The sequence below is a fragment of the Macaca fascicularis genome, chromosome 2 (genome assembly GCF_037993035.2).
Source record: "Macaca fascicularis isolate 582-1 chromosome 2, T2T-MFA8v1.1".
Lineage (NCBI taxonomy): Eukaryota > Metazoa > Chordata > Mammalia > Primates > Cercopithecidae > Macaca > Macaca fascicularis.
In genome coordinates this window covers 120,491,803-120,509,524 of record NC_088376.1, presented here as the reverse complement: position 1 = coordinate 120,509,524, position 17,722 = coordinate 120,491,803, and the positions used below count along the sequence as shown (strand labels likewise).

Below are 17,722 nucleotides of genomic sequence, written 5' to 3'. Positions count from 1 at the left end.
AGAATAAGTTGTTAAGAGACTTCAGTCTTATGGTTTCTTATAGAACTTTAATATTTTAGGATAAAATAACAAAAGCCTAATTCCTTTTGAAAACATGGAATGCTTCAGTGTTTATATATAGTATATCACCTTAGGCGCTATGAGATATACAAAAGAACTAGAAAGTGAAAGTATTCTAATATTTATTTTAATTGAAAGACAACATATATAAGGTATAATATGTATACCAATTTCAAGTGTAGATTCTATGATTTTCTAAATGTGTTTGTACACTCACATAATCGTCACCCAAAAAATGACACATGAAATTTCCTATACCCTACAAGTTTCACTCATGTTCCTTCCTAGTTTGTTTATCTTCCTCCAGAGATAATCACTCTTCTGACTTCTATGATGAATTAGTTTTGCCAACTCTTGAACTTCATATATTGGAATCATACTCTTTAGTGTTTTTTTTAAATCAATGTATGTGTGATGTTCATATTGTTGTAGTTCAGTTTTGTTAACTTTTTTCTTTTATGTCTATATTAGTATCCTAGTGTGTGAATATATCACAAATTATTTCCGTACTTACATGAAATGACTGCCCTACTAAATAAGCAAACTCATTTAATTAGCATTTAAAGATATACTCAAGGCCGGGCTTGGTGACTCACGCCTGTTATCCCAGCACTTTGGGAGGCTAAGGCAGGTGGATCATTTGAGGTCAGGAGTTCGAGACCAGCCTGAGCAACATGGTGAAACCCTGTCTCTACTAAAATACAAAAAAAAAAAAAAAATTAGCTGGGTGTGGTGGCGCGTGCCTATAATCCCAGCTACTCAGGAGGCTGAGGCAGGAGAATCACTTGAACCCAGGGGCAGAGGTTGCAGTGAACCAAGATCACACCACTGCACTCCAGCCTGGGCAACAGAGTGAGACTCCGTCTTAAAAAAAAAAAAAAAAAAAAAAAAAAAAAAAAAAAAAAAAGATATACTGAAGTACTTTGTCATAGGTGATTAGTCATTCACATTCCTTCTTTCATTCATTCAGTAATATTGGTTGAGCTGAGGGTGGAAAGTAAATGAAGAAGCAGGAAGGTTATTCTAATTGTAGAGTGAAGTCTAAGGGTTCAGAGCCAAGTGGATGGATTGTCTCTTACTGCATGAGAAGGAATTATGAAAAGACAGTTATAGGTGAGTGTATAGATTTGATCGTGGAAATTTGAAGGCAAATCCTTCTGATGATTTCTCTTTTCTTCGTGAAGTGATGGGCCTTGGTTCTTTGCAAAATTGAGGATAAAGGAAGAGACTTAAATTAGCCATTGTGGAAGATGGGAAAGAGAGCTATCTAGGAAAACATAGAAGGATTTCTGGCTAGCACTGAGAGCCTGATTGAGTAGAAGACCATAAGTTATTATTAGTAGTACCAAGGTCTGCCTTTTTGAGATACTCTCTGCCAGTCTAAGCAGCTTAGGCGTAGGTAATATTGCAGGCCTGGAAATATAGTAAGACTTTAAAGATATTGACATGAGAATGGTAGAAGCACTAGACCACAGGACAGAAGCTGCCTAATGAAAGAAGTGAAAACATCAGGGATGTGAAAAATCTTGTGAAAATGAGCAAGTATAGTAGGAGACAATGAATGAAATAACTGGATGGATTGGAGGCTGTGGGCAGAGACTGAGATACTTGAATTTAATATTTCAGAATTGTGTAGTATTTCTGGAGAGAAGGTCCCAGATACATAAAGTGGACAGCTGGAGTGGAACAAGGTGGTCAAGAATCTGATGGGCTGCTGTGTTGAGATTCTCAGTCTTTATAAATACCAGATCAGGCCAGAGTTATAGTAGAGAAAGAGATTAGGCCAAGTTCCAAGGACTTTAGCTATTGAGGAGGGAATCATTGGGTGCTGTTGAGTGGCAGGAAAAAAGCAGGGGTTGTCAAGGGTGGTAACTGGGGTGGAATAGAAGTAGTTGGGAAACAACACAGGGCAGTGAGGAGAATGCTGACCCTACCTTTCACATTTGTGGAGAGTTAGGAGGATGTCTGCTGAAATAATCTGGTCAAAGATTGAAAGTATTCTAGACGAGTACGTCCAGTAGAACTTTTTACAATACTGCAACTATCTGCGTTCTCTGAGAAGGTAGCCACTAGCCACATGTGGCTACTGAGCATTTGAAGTGTGGCTTAGTGCAGTTGAAGAACTGAATTTTAAATTTTATTTAGTTTTGGTTAAAATTAAATATAAATAGCCACATATGGCTAGCAGCTACCATATTGGACAATCCACCTCTAGATCATTCATTTATTTTACAGCTAAGAAACGGAATCCACAAATGTTAAATTTCTCATTGTTGACATGTGATTAGATAGGGGCAAAACTGGAACTAAAAGTGATGATTGTAAAAGCAGAAAGGAAGCACTGAAAACTAAATGTAGAAGAATTTAAAAGACTTAGTAATAAGTTAATTTAGGTATCAAGTTAATAATAATTATTAATACTATTAAAAGTTAATGATAATTCCAAAGGTGCAAGCCAGACAGATTGAGGAGATAGGATGGCTTTAATAATAGACAAGATAGAAATTCGAGGGAAAGGAAGCAGTGGATAAATTCAGTTTTTGACGTGTTTGATAAAAGAAGAAATGTTTTAGATTAAGAGAGACCAAGGAGACATAAAAAACTCAAGGCATAGTCTTGGATTGAATTTTGCTTTCAACTGAGGAAATTTGAATATTGACTGAGTATTAGATGATAATAAAGAATTATTAATTTTGTTAGGTGTGATAATGTTATTGTGATTACATAGAAAATATACTTATTTTTTGGAGACATTGGCACTTGTATGTGAAATGCCATGATGTCTATAATGCTCTTTAAAATGTTTTTTTAAAAGGGCAATGGCAGTATGGCAAAATCTTAACATTGATTAAATCTAGGAGCTGGGTATATGAGTACTCATGCTATTCTCTATTCTCTATTTTCTGTTCTTTAATTTAATAAAAAGGTCTATGGTCACTTTATAAATTCAGGAGTATTTCACTTAATTTTCTTAATAGCTGATATTTGTATAGGATTTTATAGGTTTTGGACTTTGTCTTATAGTCCCCCTTCCCACAGTTATACAAGAGAGATATTATACAAGAGAGTATATTATACTGAGACTCAGAGATGTTAAGTATTTGCTTAACAGTAATAATTAACAGGGCTAGACCTAGAATTAAGATTTTCTGGCTTCCATTCTAATTCTTAGTCCATTATATCACAGGAGCTACTTTATCTTATACATAGTATAAATTGTTATCTGAGAAGCTTGAAATTTAAAAAAATAAATGTTTGAAAAATAATTGCCTTTAGCTTTGCCTTATGAGTGGAGAAATCATTCAGATGTCCCCCCAGATGAGCCTCATCTTTGAAACAATGGACCTTTCCCAGGCGTCCGTAAGTTCATAATTTAATACAATAGCAGTTTGTTCATTTCTTCATTCTTTAATTTAGCCAATAAGTATTTTTTATTATATGTCAGAAAATGGGTTAGGCACTGGGAATACAAAGATGAATAAGACATAGTTTATACTTGTTTAGGGAGAATGAGAAGCATGTTAATAAATAATCCCAATACACAGCTACATGTTAGTGCTTTAAGAGTGTGAAGAGGATGGCTGGGCACGGTGGCTCACGCCTGTAATCCCAGCACTTTGGGCAGATCACCTGAGGTGGGAAGCTCAAGACCAGCCTGACCAACATGGAGAAACCCCGTCTCTACTAAAAACACAAAATTAGCCAGGCGTGGTGGTGCATACCTGTAATCCCAGCTACTCGTGAGGCTGTGGCAGGAGAATCGCTTGAACCCAGGAGGCGGAGGTTGCAGTGAGCTGAGATTGGGCCATTGCACTCCAGCCTGGGCAACAAGAGCAAAACTCCGTTTCAAAAAAACAAAAAAAAAGTGTGGAGAGGAGTGAGCATCTGTGAGGAGGATGGATAGAGGAGCACCATGGAAGGTAACTGAGTGTTTGGTCTGATTTTGAGGAAGATGTAAGATTTCTCCAGGGAGATTGGATTTGGAAATCCTAGGCGTTTCCAAATCAAGATAATGTTTAAAGATATGGAGCCTTTACATGTCTGGGGAACTGAACTGCAAATAGTTTTCTGTATGGGGAACGTCTAGACTGTGTGAAGCTCTGTGAGGCAGATGGGAGCTAGATTATGAAGGATCTCATAAGTCATCCTAAGAAGTAGTTGATAATTGCCAGGTGCCACTGGTATAAAAGCAACTGTGCAAAAAGAAAATTGTGTCTTTTTTCCCTAGCCTGCCACTGTAAGCCGTTGTGGTATGATTTATTTGGAGCCCTCACAGTTAGGATGGGAACCGCTTGTGTCTTCTTGGTTGAATTCACTGAAAGGACCTCTGTGTGAACCAGAACATCAAGCTCTTCTGAAAGGACTTTTTGCCTGGTTAATACCACCCTCTTTAAAGCAGCGTAAGAAAAAATGCAAGGTAATCCTATACTTCTCTGACCTATTCAAGTTTCTTTGTTTCCATTCAACTTGACTAAGTCTAAAGTCACAGTGGTTGGTAGAATGAATAACTAAAACCAGTTTGTCCTTATGCATTTACTATCCACTGTTGATTTTATATTGCTCAAGTTATAGCCGAATAACTCAGGGGTTGAATTTATTCCCGCTAAACTATTTGTATATAACCATAGTGTCTGAAGCTTTACAAATTCTAATTACTTTTCGTATTTCAAATTATTTTAAGTATGTGCCTGTAAAAACTCACTTGTATATTTAGTGAGTTTATGAGTTATTTAATATTTAGTATTTTATGAAAAAACTTTACATATTGTATTAGCTTCCCAGGGCTGTCATAACAAATTGCCACAAACTTGATGGCTAAAGCTACAGACACAGTGGCTCACTCCTATAATCCCAGCACACTTTGGGAAGCCGGGGTGGGCAGATCACTTGAAGTCAGGAGTTTGAGACTAGTCTGGCCAATATGGTGAAACCCTGTCTCTACTAAAGGTATAAAAATTAACCAGGTGTGGTGGCGCATGCCTGTAATCCCAGCTACTCAGGAGGCTGAGGCAGGAGAATCACTGGAAGCCAGGAGATGGAGGTTGCAGTGAGCCAGGATCACGCCACTGCACTCCAGCTTGGGCAACAGAGCAAGACTCTGTCTCAAAAAAAACCCCCAAAACCCAGAAAACACCCCAAAACCAGAAATTGATTCTCTCACAGTTCTGGAGACCAGAAGTCCAAAATCAGGATGTTTGTAGGGCTATACTTCCTCAGAAGCTCTAAGGGAGACTCTTTCCTTACCTCCTCCAGATTCTGGTAGCCTCAGGTGTTCCTTTGCTTGTGGCTACACAACTGCAACCTCTTCTTCCATGTTCATATGGCCTTCTTTTTTTTTTTTTTTTTTTTTAATTTTATTTATTTATTTTTGAGACAGAATCTTGCTCTGTCACCCAGGCTGGAGTGCAGTGGCGCGATCTTGGCTCACCGCAACCTCTGTCTCCCAGGTTGAAGCAGTTCTCCAGCCTCAGCCTCCTGAGTAACTGGGATTACAGGCATGTGCCACCACACCCAGCTAATTTTTTTATATTGTTAGTAGAGACAGGATTTCTCCATGTTGGCCAGGCTGGTCTTGAACTCCTGACTTCAGTTGATCCACCCACCTCGGCCTCCCAAAATTTTGGGATTACAGGCATGAGCAATTGCACCTGGCCAATCTTCACACGGCTTTCTACTTCACATGTCTCTTCTCCATGTGACACTTATAAGGACTTAGATGTAGCACCCACCAGATAATCCAGAATGATGTCTTCCTCCTGAGATTTTTAACTTAATTGCTTCTTCGGAGACCTTTTTCCATATAAGATCACATTTATAGGTTCCTCAGATTAGAACATGGAAATATCTTTTTGGGGACCATTGTTCAACCACTACCACCATCACCTACACACACACACACACACATATTAGCTTCTTACATGTAAATAAATATATTGATATAGAGACGGGAAAAGAGATACTCGGTTTTATCCTAAACTGTTGTTTTAGGGATAGAAAAAAGTGCCATTTAAAAGAAAAAATGAACAACTCCACTTTATGAAGAGGCTGTATAGTGTCTTCATAGAGAAAATAGACAAAGTTCCTTGCAGTTTTAAAGCTCTAATGCTATATGTTGTAAATAATACAAAATAGGCTTCACCTTTCCACATAATGAGTAATGGATTTTCTTCTCATAGTTCATTCTCATCCAGTCAGTCCCCAGACTTTTTTTTTTTTTTTTTGAGACTGAATCTCGCTCTGTCACCCAGGCTGGAGTGCAGTGGCACGATCTTGGCTCACTGCAAGCTCCGCCTCCCGGGTTCACGCCATTCTGCTGCCTCAGCCTCCCGAGTAGCTGGGACTACAGGTGCCCGCCACCATGCCCGGCTAATTTTTTGTATTTTTAATAGAGACAGGGTTTCACCGTGTTAGCCAGGATGGTCTCGATCGCCTGACCTCGTGATCCGCCCACCTTGGCCTCCCAAAGGGCTGGGATTACAGGTGTGAGCCACTTTTTTTTTTTTTGAGATAGAGTCTTTGTCTCCCAGGCTGGAGTGCAGTGGCACTCCACCTTTCCTCCACCTTTCAGATTCATGTGATTCTCGTGCCTGAGCCTCCCAGATAACTGGGATTGCAGGCACAATTACAGGTGCACACCACCACACCTGGCTAATTTTTGTATTTTTTTGTAGAGATGAGGTTTTGCTGCATTGGCCAGGCTGGTCTTGAACTCCTGGCCTCAAGCATTCTGCCAACCTCAGCCTCCCAAAGTGCTGGAATTACAGGCATGAGCCACTTGGCCCAGGCTCCAGGATCTATTGATTTTCCCTTCTTGATAATGTTTATACCTGTCTTCTTTCCATCCATGTTTCTGTGGCCACCTCCTCGCCCCACCCTTCCCATTATAGTATCCCAGTTCTGACCATCATCACTTCCTACCTGAATCAATACAACAGAGCTGCTGTGGTCCAGTCTACATCCTGCTACAGAATGAAGTTCCCAAAACACAAATCCTTTCTGTCTATTCCTTTATTTAAAATCCTCCGTTGGAACTGTCTTCCTCTTGTAATTAAGTCCTGAAAACAGCATATAAAAACCTTTTAGGATCTGACTCTTGTCTATTTCTCAAGCCTATTTTTGGGGCATTCCTCCTTCATACCCTATTTTCATAATCTACAGAATCCCCTTAATAATCTGTGTCTGCTCACATCTCCATTTCTTTGTATACATTCCCCTGCTTTGAATATCCTTCCCTTGTTCACCTGGCAAACTTACATTTTCCTTCTAAATTCGGCTCAGCTATTATTACTTCCTCCAGGAAGCCCTCCTTGATGTATCTCTCTCCTGTTTTCCTCTTTTTGTACGCCTCCAATTGTTTATCCCAAGCACTCTAGTAGCTTCCTCCTACCCTGAGACTTTCTCTGTCAATCATTATTATATTATTTTTGTCTATTTAATTTTAATATCACCCATTTTTAGGGATTCTATCTTTTATTTCCATATCTCTTAGCTTGCCACATAGGTATAGTGTGTTTTTCATAAATGTTTGTTGAATAAATAAATGAATGAATGGCTCTTAGAGACTTAGAACATTGTTATTGTTCCTTAGAACATTGTTTATTCTCTTACAGTAGCTAGTTTTCATTTATCAGAGAATTTAGAATATGTTATGTGCAACTGTATAGTTATGTATAATTGTATAATGTAATATGGGAAACTAAAATATTTTAGAAATGTTTTATCATGCCTACTTAAAGTTTTTAAGTTTAAATATTATAAAGACCTTATGAGGCTAGGTGTGGTGGCTCATGCCTGTCATCCCAGCATTTTAGGAGGCTGAGGCAGGAGGATTGCCTGAGTCCAGGAGGTTGAGGCTGCACTGAGCTGTGATCACACCACTGTACTCTAGCCTGGGTAACAGAGTGAGACCCTATCTAAAAAAAAAAAAAAAAAAAAAAAAATTAGCCTGGTGGTGTGCACCTATAGTCCTAACTACTTAGGAGGCTGAGGTAGGAGGATCCCTTAAGCCCAGGAGTTGGAGGCTGCAGTGAGCTATGATTGTGCAACTGGACTCCAGCCTGGGTGACAGAGTAAGACCCTATCTCAAAAAAAAAAAAAAAAAAAAGACCTTATTAAAACCATGTATGCCTTTATCAGTTTTTAAAAATAAAATGTTTATCTTCTTATTTTCTAAATAAGATGAAAATTAAGAAAGTTATCTTATTTTCACCTTGCAGGAACTGATTCCTACCAGCAATAGCAATGTGGTTGTATCTCTCACACGCCTCTTTGAAGTGCTACTTTGTAATGTGGTAGAAAATGATCCTACTAGCAAGCACATTCGTGTTTGGATTATGGTTGGTTTTATACTTTATGTAGTTTTAAATTACAGAATAAATTATGCTTCTGGTACATGATGTTTCTATTGAGAAAAACATGATAAGATCCAAAGCTGGTTTTTTTGGTGAGTATTAAAAGAATAGCTTGAGACACTAAAGTTGCCCTGACACCTGGTATTCTGATATTAAAAAGCACTTTAAAGAAATTAAAATGTCAGAAGGAACCAAAACTATCCTTTTTTTTTTTTTTTTTTTTTTGAGACAGCAGAATCTCACTCTCACCCAGGTTGGAATGCAGTGGTGTGATCTCAGCTCACTGTAACCTCCGCCCTTCTCCCCAAGGTTCAATTGGTTCTCCTGCCTCAGCCTCCCAAGTAGCTGAGATTACAGGTGCCTGCCACTGTGCCTGGCTAATTTTTGTATTTTTAGAAGACACAGAGTTTCACCATCTTGGCCAGGCTGGTCTTGAACTCCTAACCTCGTGATCCAACTGCCTTGGCCTCCCAAAGTGCTGGTATTACTAGTGTGAGCCACTGCGCCTGGCAACTATCCTGTTTGTTTGTTTTTGTTGTTTTGTTGTTTGAGACGGAATCTTGCCCTGTTGCCCAGGCTGGAGTGCAGTGATGTGATCTCGGCTCACTGCATCCTCTGCCTCCTGAGTTCAAGCGATTCTCCTGCCCCAGCTTCCTGAGTAAGCTGGAATTACAGGCACATGCCACCAAGCCGAGCTAATTTTTTTAATCTTTAGTAGAGATGGGGTTTCACCATGTTGGCCAGGCTGGTTTCAAACTCCTGACCTCAGGTGATCTGCCCACCTCGGTCTCCCAAAGTGCCAGGATTACAGGCGTGAGCCACCACGCCCAGCCAACTATCCTATTATTTGTGAAAGATTACAATTTTATCAACAATGAGATGATGTAATATTAAACAAATTTGGACATTAGGTGAATTAATTTTATTAATTAATTAATGTTAAACCAGCATGTAGACAACGTAAAAGCTAGCTATGAAAGACCAGGAGTAGGCCGGGTGATGTGGCTCATGCCTGTAATCCCAAAACTAGTGTTTTAGCTTTCTTCCATATCTGTCAGTGTTACCGTTTATAAAAGTATCACGGGAACAGTTTACCTGTATAACCTTCAAGTTTCATTTTTCCTGAACATTTTATTCTGTTGGTAAACCTAAAACCTAAATGTTTTAAGTGGTTCAGAATCACTTCAAGAGAGTTATATAGATTGATACCTAGGTGAAATTTTTCTCTGAATATATATTTACTTTTGGACTAGATAAGGCATGTACCTAGAGTACAATTCAAAAGGCAAAAGTGGGTTTTCTTTTTTTTTTTTTTTTTTTTTTTTGAGACGGAGTCTGGCTCTGTCGCCCGGGCTGGAGTGCAGTGGCCGGATCTCAGCTCACTGCAAGCTCCGCCCCCCGGGTTTACGCCATTCTCCTGCCTCAGCCTCCCGAGTAGCTGGGACTACAGGCGCCCGCCGCCTCGCCCGGCTAGTTTTTTGTATTTTTTAGTAGAGACGGGGTTTCACCGTGTTCGCCAGGATGGTCTCGATCTCCTGACCTAGTGATCCGCCCGTCTCGGCCTCCCAAAGTGCTGGGATTACAGGCTTGAGCCACCGCGCCCGGCCTAAAAGTGGGTTTTCCCCACTTTTCCATAGCAGTCCCCCAGCCACACTGAAGGCAGCTAATATTACCAGTGCCCTATATAGAATTCTAGAAGTATTTTATGCACACACTCTTTTACATGTATACATTTAAAAATACATTAGCATACATTATGTACTGATTTGCATCATTTCTCCATTGTAATATGTCATTTTCATATTAGTGCTTATAGAGTGACCTTCTTTTTTAACAGCTGTGTGTATTTCAGTGTATTAGAATCCAATTAAGCAGACCATTGTTGAAGAACAATTTGGGTTGCTTTTGATCTTTTGCTATTACAAATAGTGCTGCAGTGAATATTCTTGTACATGTATCATTTTCACAGGTGGAAATATATTTGAGTATAAACTCCCACAAGAGAAATTCCTAGGTTATTTGGGAAGGACATTTTATTTATTTATTTTTATGTTTAAAAATATTTTGTAGAGATGGGGTCTTACTATGTTCCCCAGGCTGGTCTCAAATTCCTGGCCTTAAGCAATCCTTTTACCTTCCAAAGCTTTGGGTTTACAGGTGTGAACCACTCTACCCCGCCAGTATGGGCATTAAAATTTTGATAGAGGCTGGGCGCAGTGTCTCACACCTGTAATCCCAGCATTTTGGGAGGCCAAGGTGGGTGGATCACGAGGTTAGGAGATCGAGACTATCCTCGCTAACATGGTGAAACCCCATGGTCGTGGGCGCCTGTAGTCCCAGCTACTTGGGAGGCTGAGGTAGGAGAATAGCTTGAACCTGGGAAGCAGAGGTTGCAGTGAGCTGAGATCGCACCACTGCACTCCAGCTTGGGTGAGAGAGTGAGACTCCATCTCAAAATAGAAAAAAAAATTTTTTTTTTAAATAGATATTGGGCCAGGCATGGTAACTTATGCCTGTAATCTTAGCACTCTAGGAGGCTGAGGCGGGTGAATTGCCAAGTCTAAGAGTTCAAGACCAGCCTGAGTAACATAGCAAAACCCCATCTCTACTTAAAGAACAAAACAAAAAATTAGTCAGGCTTTGTGGTGTATGTCTGTAGTCCCAGCTACTTGGGAGGCTGAGACACAAGAATCACCTGAACTGGGGAGGTTGAGGTTGCAGTGAGTTGAGATGGTGCCCCTGTTCTCCAGCCTGGGCAACCAGAGTGAGACCCTGTCTCAAAAAAAAAAGAAAGAAAGACATGTATTTTGATAAAAATTGCCAGAGAAATTATTATGTGGCTTAGCGGTGCTCCATTCCACTTTATTTACATTTATGACCTTGTTCAAGTAGGTTGAGCACATCCTAATATATTGAATTTTGGTTACATTTCTTCTAAAATGCCTTTTAAAATAATTGCTATAAGTTAACATTTTTCTCCACCAACAGGCTTGCTTTATATTCTCTTTGATTTGGTCGATTGGAGGAAGTTGTGATACAGATGGCCGTCGTGTTTTTGATGCTTTCATACGATTAATCATACTGGGAAAAGATGAAGAAAACCCAGTGCCAGATTCTGTGGGTAAATGGGAATGCCCATTTGATGAAAAAGGCCTGGTCTATGACTACATGTATGAGGTATGATGTAGCTTGGTATGGTAAGATAAAACACAAAGGCTTGGATCAGCAGACAAAGCTCCTGGGTTTCCATCCTAGAGTTATTTTGACTCCTGTGGTGAGCTTTTTAAGCTCCCTTCTTTTTAGTTTCACCTTCCATAACTTGTTGGCTGTATAAATAAATTTGCTTTAATAAAATTTTTATAATTTCATATTTAAATTAAATTTATTTTTCAATTTTATTAAATAAGTCCCCAAAGTATTTTTTAAACAGCAAGTATTTGAATAATTATTTGATTCACACAAATTTTATTTCATTCTCCATAAGATCTAGATAGAGCATTAGTTGTAATTTCATCTAAATCTCAAGTTTTATGATAAGGAAGTAAACCTAAAAAGGTTAGTGACTAGCAGAGCCAGAACTTGACACAAGTTCTCCTGATAGTGCAGGACCCTTTCCCCAAAATCATACTAACACAGAATTTTAAGAATATGGCCAGAAAGAGAGTTTCATCCTCATTAGCCATAGCAGGAAGTCAATAAAAGTGAAAAAGAGGTGGTAACACAAGAATATTCTTTAAGAATCGAAAATAAATACCAAACTATCCAGCTTAGAGAAGGTAAAGGTCTCTAGGAAGGGGAAAGTGACAGTAGGGAAATGCTGTTTTTCTTAACCTTATACATCTTTTGACTGTAAAATCTGTACATATATGATGTTGATAAAAATAAAAGCTAAAACTTAAAAAAATACAAATATGAATTCCTAAAGAAACATTCACCCAAACTTACAGTTACCATAATTCAAACATATAACATACATGTACAATTTGCTCAAAAATAGGAAAAGATTTTGAGATTCCAGTCACAGCTCTGAAATAGGGTCCTAGGGGGCTACTTTGGCAGGTATTAAAAGTTTTTTTACTTAATAGTGGAAGGGCTGGGGGTCTCCAGGGAGGGGTCAAAACAACCTGGAGAAGAAGATAATGGTTGGGGGTGGAGTGAAGATTGGGAGACACTCAGAGGTGTCAGGACAGCAGTTATTTAGCCAGTGATTCAGAAGAATTTCGGTATCATAACAATTAATACAACTATGCTGATATATATCCTGGTTGTTTCAGTCTGGATCAAAATGCCAAAGAGAATAATGTTAGAGAAACAAATACAGTGGTTTTATGTGATATTTTATTTTTAGTTAGATTATTGCCCATTTATTTTAAAATATAAAAGGTAAAGCCAAAATCCAGGAAATTGTGACTTGAGGTACATTAGAGTGGCTTTCAAATAAATACTTGATGTATGCAGAAGGACATCTTGAAGGCATTTGGGGAATATTGGAGTGTTAAGGAGACATAAAGGCAAAAGTATCTGAAATGTTAGATATGTTGAATATGTGATAATAAAAGTTATATTATGTTTTTCAGGTTATTAAAAAGGAAAATTGAAAATATGTATTTTTAAAATTGAGTGGTGTTTTCATGAATGCTTATTTTATTAATCTGCTTAGGACTTAAAATATGCTATATGTGTTCTTTTATATGAATATAATATTTCATTAAAAGGGGGACGACTAAAGTTTTTAAAAGCTAATTTAATAGTATAAGTGTTGAAAAGAGCCTTTCAGATACGGCAAGTACATGGTTTTAATACTTTAAAACTTATATTTTCTTGTAGTTGAAAAACAAAGGTCGCTGGGTCCATTGGAATGAATTAATTAAAAATACTAATTTAGGAGATAAACAAATCAAGATTCAAGATATCATAGTCCCTACGATGGACACAATTAGATATACGTTTCTAATGGATTTGAGTATTACCTATGCAAAGTAAGGAACTCTGCTATAAACAAGCATTTTGAATGTAAAAGTACCATTTTAATAGGATTATGGCAAATTTTGAAGTATTTAAGATCATCCTTTTTCAGATAACTGAAATCCTGGGGGACTTGTTGACATGTTGAAAGTGACATCTGTTGCTATTGGCAAACCTGGAATGCACATTTCCCATTGCCCACTCCAAAGCCCTTGCCATCATACCTTGCTGCCTCATAAGTCACCTTACATTTTTGATTTGTAACAGCACACTGAAAGTCTGCTGTAGTGTTACTGTTAAAAAGGTATGCAGTCTACTTAAAGATTCAGTGTACTCCTGAGACATCAAAGTAACCATGATCCACATTCTCCTATTACATTTAGCATTTTCATGTATGTCCTATGCTAGTTCTGGATTCTATAACTTAAGATGAATATTAAAAACTCAGAAGAGTCCATCAAAAATAAAGACACATGAAGCTGATCAAAAGCCTAGATATGTACTGTTTGCATATCCATACCGACTTTCTTAATAACATTTAATAGTTACTTTTCTTTTAAAACACAAGGCATAATTTATAATTCATACTATTTAAACTAAACAAGTTTATGTAATCATAAATGTCATTTTTTGATAAAGAACCTGTTTCTGAATGCATTCTGTAACCAATTTTACCTTGTTTTTAAAAAAAAAAAAAGGAAAAATAGCTTATGAGGGAAAATTAGTTTACCCCTACTTTGTGTCCGTAGTTGCATTTTTGCATTTAGAAGCTAAGCAAGGAAGACAGTTGCCAATTCTGTGACATTTCTAGTATAGCGGTTCTTTTTTTTTTTTTTTTTTTAGACAGGGTCTCACTCTGTCACCCAGTCGGGAGTACAGAGGTGCAATCACGGCTCACTGCAGTCTTGACTTCCTAGGCTCTAGCGATCCTCCCACCTCAGCCTCTCAAGTAGCTGGGACTATAAGCATGCACCACTATGCCTGGCTTTTTTTTTTTATTTTTTATTTTGGTAGAGACAGGTTGCCCAGACTCATCTTGAACACCTGAGCTCAAGCAAACCACCCGCTTCAGCCTCTCAAAGTGCTAGGATTACAGGTGTCAGCCACCGTGCCTGGCAATACAGTTCTTTCGTGCCAAGAACCATTTGTCAGAATAATACTTTTAAATAAATAAGTACAAATAGAATTATAAAGTAAACCATATATATACATTTATTTATTTATTTATTTATTATTCATTTATTTAAGACAGAGTCACTTGCACTCTGTCTCCCAGGCTGGAATGCAGTGGCGTGATCTCTGCTCACTGCAACCTCTGCCTCCTGGGTTCAAGTACTTCTCCTACCTCAGCTTCCGGAGTAGCTGGGATTACAGGCACCTGCCACCACGCCCGGCTAATTTTTTGTATTAAAAATACAAAAAGTAGAGTCGGGGGTTCACCATGTTGGCCAGGCTGGTCTTGAACTCCTGGCCTCAAGTGATCCACCCACCTTGGCCTCCCAAAGTGCTGGGATTACAGGCTTGAGCCACTGTGCCCAGCCTGTTTTTTTTCTTTTTGTATTGAAATACATTTATTAAAATATTGAACATATTTGGGCTGTAGTAGTAAATATATATGTTTATTAACACATTAAATAACAAGATCTGTCAGTGGATCTGATGACTATAATACCTTTGAAGAAGGAATGGGCATGAGTGATATTTTTGAGATACTGTAAGAATTGTAATGTGTAGGATAATAGCTATGATTTCTACTGGTGACAAAGACACAGGTACTACTCATACAATTGCTACATTTTAGTTACAGGATAGCAAAAGTAAAGGTATAAACTTTTTGTCATTCAAGTTCACAGATTCTCTGAATTCTACGAATGTTTTTAGTTGGTTCATGGACCCCAAGTTAAGAACAGAAATTTATTAGTATTATTTTAATAAATAGATTTTCATAGAGCTAGTGTTAGACTGGAACATGTAGATGAATTCTCAGGGGTCACTCTAGTTCTAAAAGAACTTTAATTTTGTGATCATATTTCAGTAACAATTTTCAAAATTAATACTGGCATAGTTTGGCTCACTTAGATGACCCCTTAGAACTGAATATGGCTACTACTCAGTTTCAGTGCCTTTCTGTTTGTCTTTTTTTTTTTTTTTTGTTAGACAGAGTTTCACTCTTATTGCCCAGGCCGGAGTGCAATGGCACAATCTCAGCTCCCCGTAACCTCTGCCTCCCGGGTTCAAGTGATTCTCCTGCCTCAGCCTCCCAAGTAGCTGGGATTACAGGCATTTGCCACCATGCCTGGTTGATTTTGTATTTTTAATAGAAATGGGGTTTCTCCATTGTTGGTCAGGCTGGTCTCGAACTCCTGACCTCAGGTAATCTGCCTGCCTCAGCCTCCCGAAGTGCTGTGATTACAGGCATGAGCCACCGTGCCCGGCCTGTGTTTGTCTTTATGTATTGTGTATTAACAAGTTATCACTCAAAATGATAGTATTTTATTTTTAATGCAGCATTTCTCAAACTGGGATTGTCCAGAGTTTTGTGAACATAAACTCATATGACTACTTTTCCCCTTAAAATTAGTTGTGATCACTTAAGAATGGGAAACCTTGCTTGAAGCCTCACTGAATGGGGAATTCCTTAGTGTTTGCTTTTAGACAAATATTTTCAGTTAGTAATTGAATTCATTTAAAAATGCTATTAACAGTATACATATACATAACTGTTAGCTTTAGAATTCACTGTCATTCCATCTCTCACAAAACCTTTGGCTATTGAGATCACTGGGAAACAGCTTACAGCTGTCTTACTGTCATTCCCTTGTTATTCACATGCTGCCCCCATGTCTCTACAGTAAAAGGACAAATACAGCTCTTTTCTGAAGAGACAGATTTTGACTTTCTGCTCTGAAAAGTTAAGCATATTATTACTTGTTTCGTAAGTGTTTTGTATAAGTGACATTACATCTATTCAAATAAGAGCTTATTACTATTAAAGTATCTGCAAGGCCAGGCCCAGTGGCTCCTGTCTGTAATCCCAGTGCTTTGGGAGACTGGGATGAGAGGATCACTTGAGGCCAAGAGTTTGAGACCAGCATGGGCAACATAGCCAGGCCCTGTCTCTTCAAAACATTAAAAGTTAAAAAAAAAAAATTAGCCTGGTGTGGTGACATGCCACCTATAGTCCTAGCTACTTGGGAAGCTGAGGCAGGAGGATCACTCGAGCCCAGAAGTTTGAGGCTGCAGTGAGCTATGATTGTGCCACAGAGTGAGACTTTATCTCAAAAAATAAAAATAGATCAGGCATGGTGACTCATGCCTGTAATCCCAGCACTTTGGCAGGTGGATTACTTGAGGTCAGGAGTTGGAGACCAGCCTGGCCAACAGAGTGAAACCCGTCTCTACTAAAAATACAAAAATTAGCTGGATGTGGTGGTGCACACCTATAGTCCCAGCTACTTGGAAGGCTGAGGCAGGGGGATTGCTTGAACCTGGGAGGTGGGGGTTGCAGTGACCCAAGATCACGCCACTGCACTCCAGCCTGGGGAACTAAGTGCAACTCTGTCTCAAAAAAATAAAATAAAATAAAAAGATACAAAATAAAGTCTCCGCAACGTTATGTAAAAATGTATGCCAATCATTACTTTTATCTGTCTCTCATGAAATAATAACTATAGGTAAAAAATGAGTTTTTAATGAAGATGATTTGATTCTTATGTAAGCTTTTAACTACCACCTCCTTTAGTAGAAATGTATTCTGACTTTTTTCCATTTTGAATAATATATTCATTGTTTTCATTAAGGCCACTCCTTTTTGTGGGTCCAACGGGTACAGGAAAATCTGTGTATGTGAAGGATAAGCTAATGAATCACTTGGAAAAGGACAAATACTTTCCTTTTTATGTTAACTTATCTGCACGGACCAGTGCCAATCAGGTTCAGGTTAGTTTAAAGACAGAAACGTGGGTCTGTCATTAATATTTTGTCTTATTTGCTCAGTATTTAAAATTGTACATTAAATAAGCAACTGTGTAAATCTATTAATTTAAATAAAACTTTCAAATGTTTGAGGAATTACAAGTTTTTGAAATTAATGAGAAAAGTTTCAGAGGACATTTTTACATTAATAGTGGGTTATTGAGCTTTATTACCTGTTTGTTTGGTTTTTTTTTGTTTTGTTTTTGTTTTTGTTTCTGTTTTTTAGCCTGAGAAGAAGCAACAATTGATTTCTTAACTGGTGAAGGGAGTATAAAAGACACACACACACACACAGGGCGGGGCGGGGGTGGGGAGATCCAGGGAGAAATGAGAGAACTTTGAATTGTTCTCTCAAGACCCTCCTGGATGGG

At 38.4% G+C, this 17,722-nt stretch overlaps 1 protein-coding gene across 1 annotated transcript in view; it reads left to right on the top strand.

The window, feature by feature from the left end:
* DNAH12 (dynein axonemal heavy chain 12) overlaps nucleotides 1-17,722 on the top strand; it is a 238,947-nt gene that overhangs the window by 112,164 nt on the left and 109,061 nt on the right. Inside the window, exons 33-38 of the mRNA XM_015446091.4 lie at nucleotides 3,337-3,420; nucleotides 4,289-4,477; nucleotides 8,277-8,396; nucleotides 11,400-11,588; nucleotides 13,239-13,390; nucleotides 17,177-17,315. Of these exons, the coding sequence (XP_015301577.3) occupies nucleotides 3,337-3,420; nucleotides 4,289-4,477; nucleotides 8,277-8,396; nucleotides 11,400-11,588; nucleotides 13,239-13,390; nucleotides 17,177-17,315 (873 nt within the window). The remainder of the gene's footprint in view (nucleotides 1-3,336; nucleotides 3,421-4,288; nucleotides 4,478-8,276; nucleotides 8,397-11,399; nucleotides 11,589-13,238; nucleotides 13,391-17,176; nucleotides 17,316-17,722) is intronic.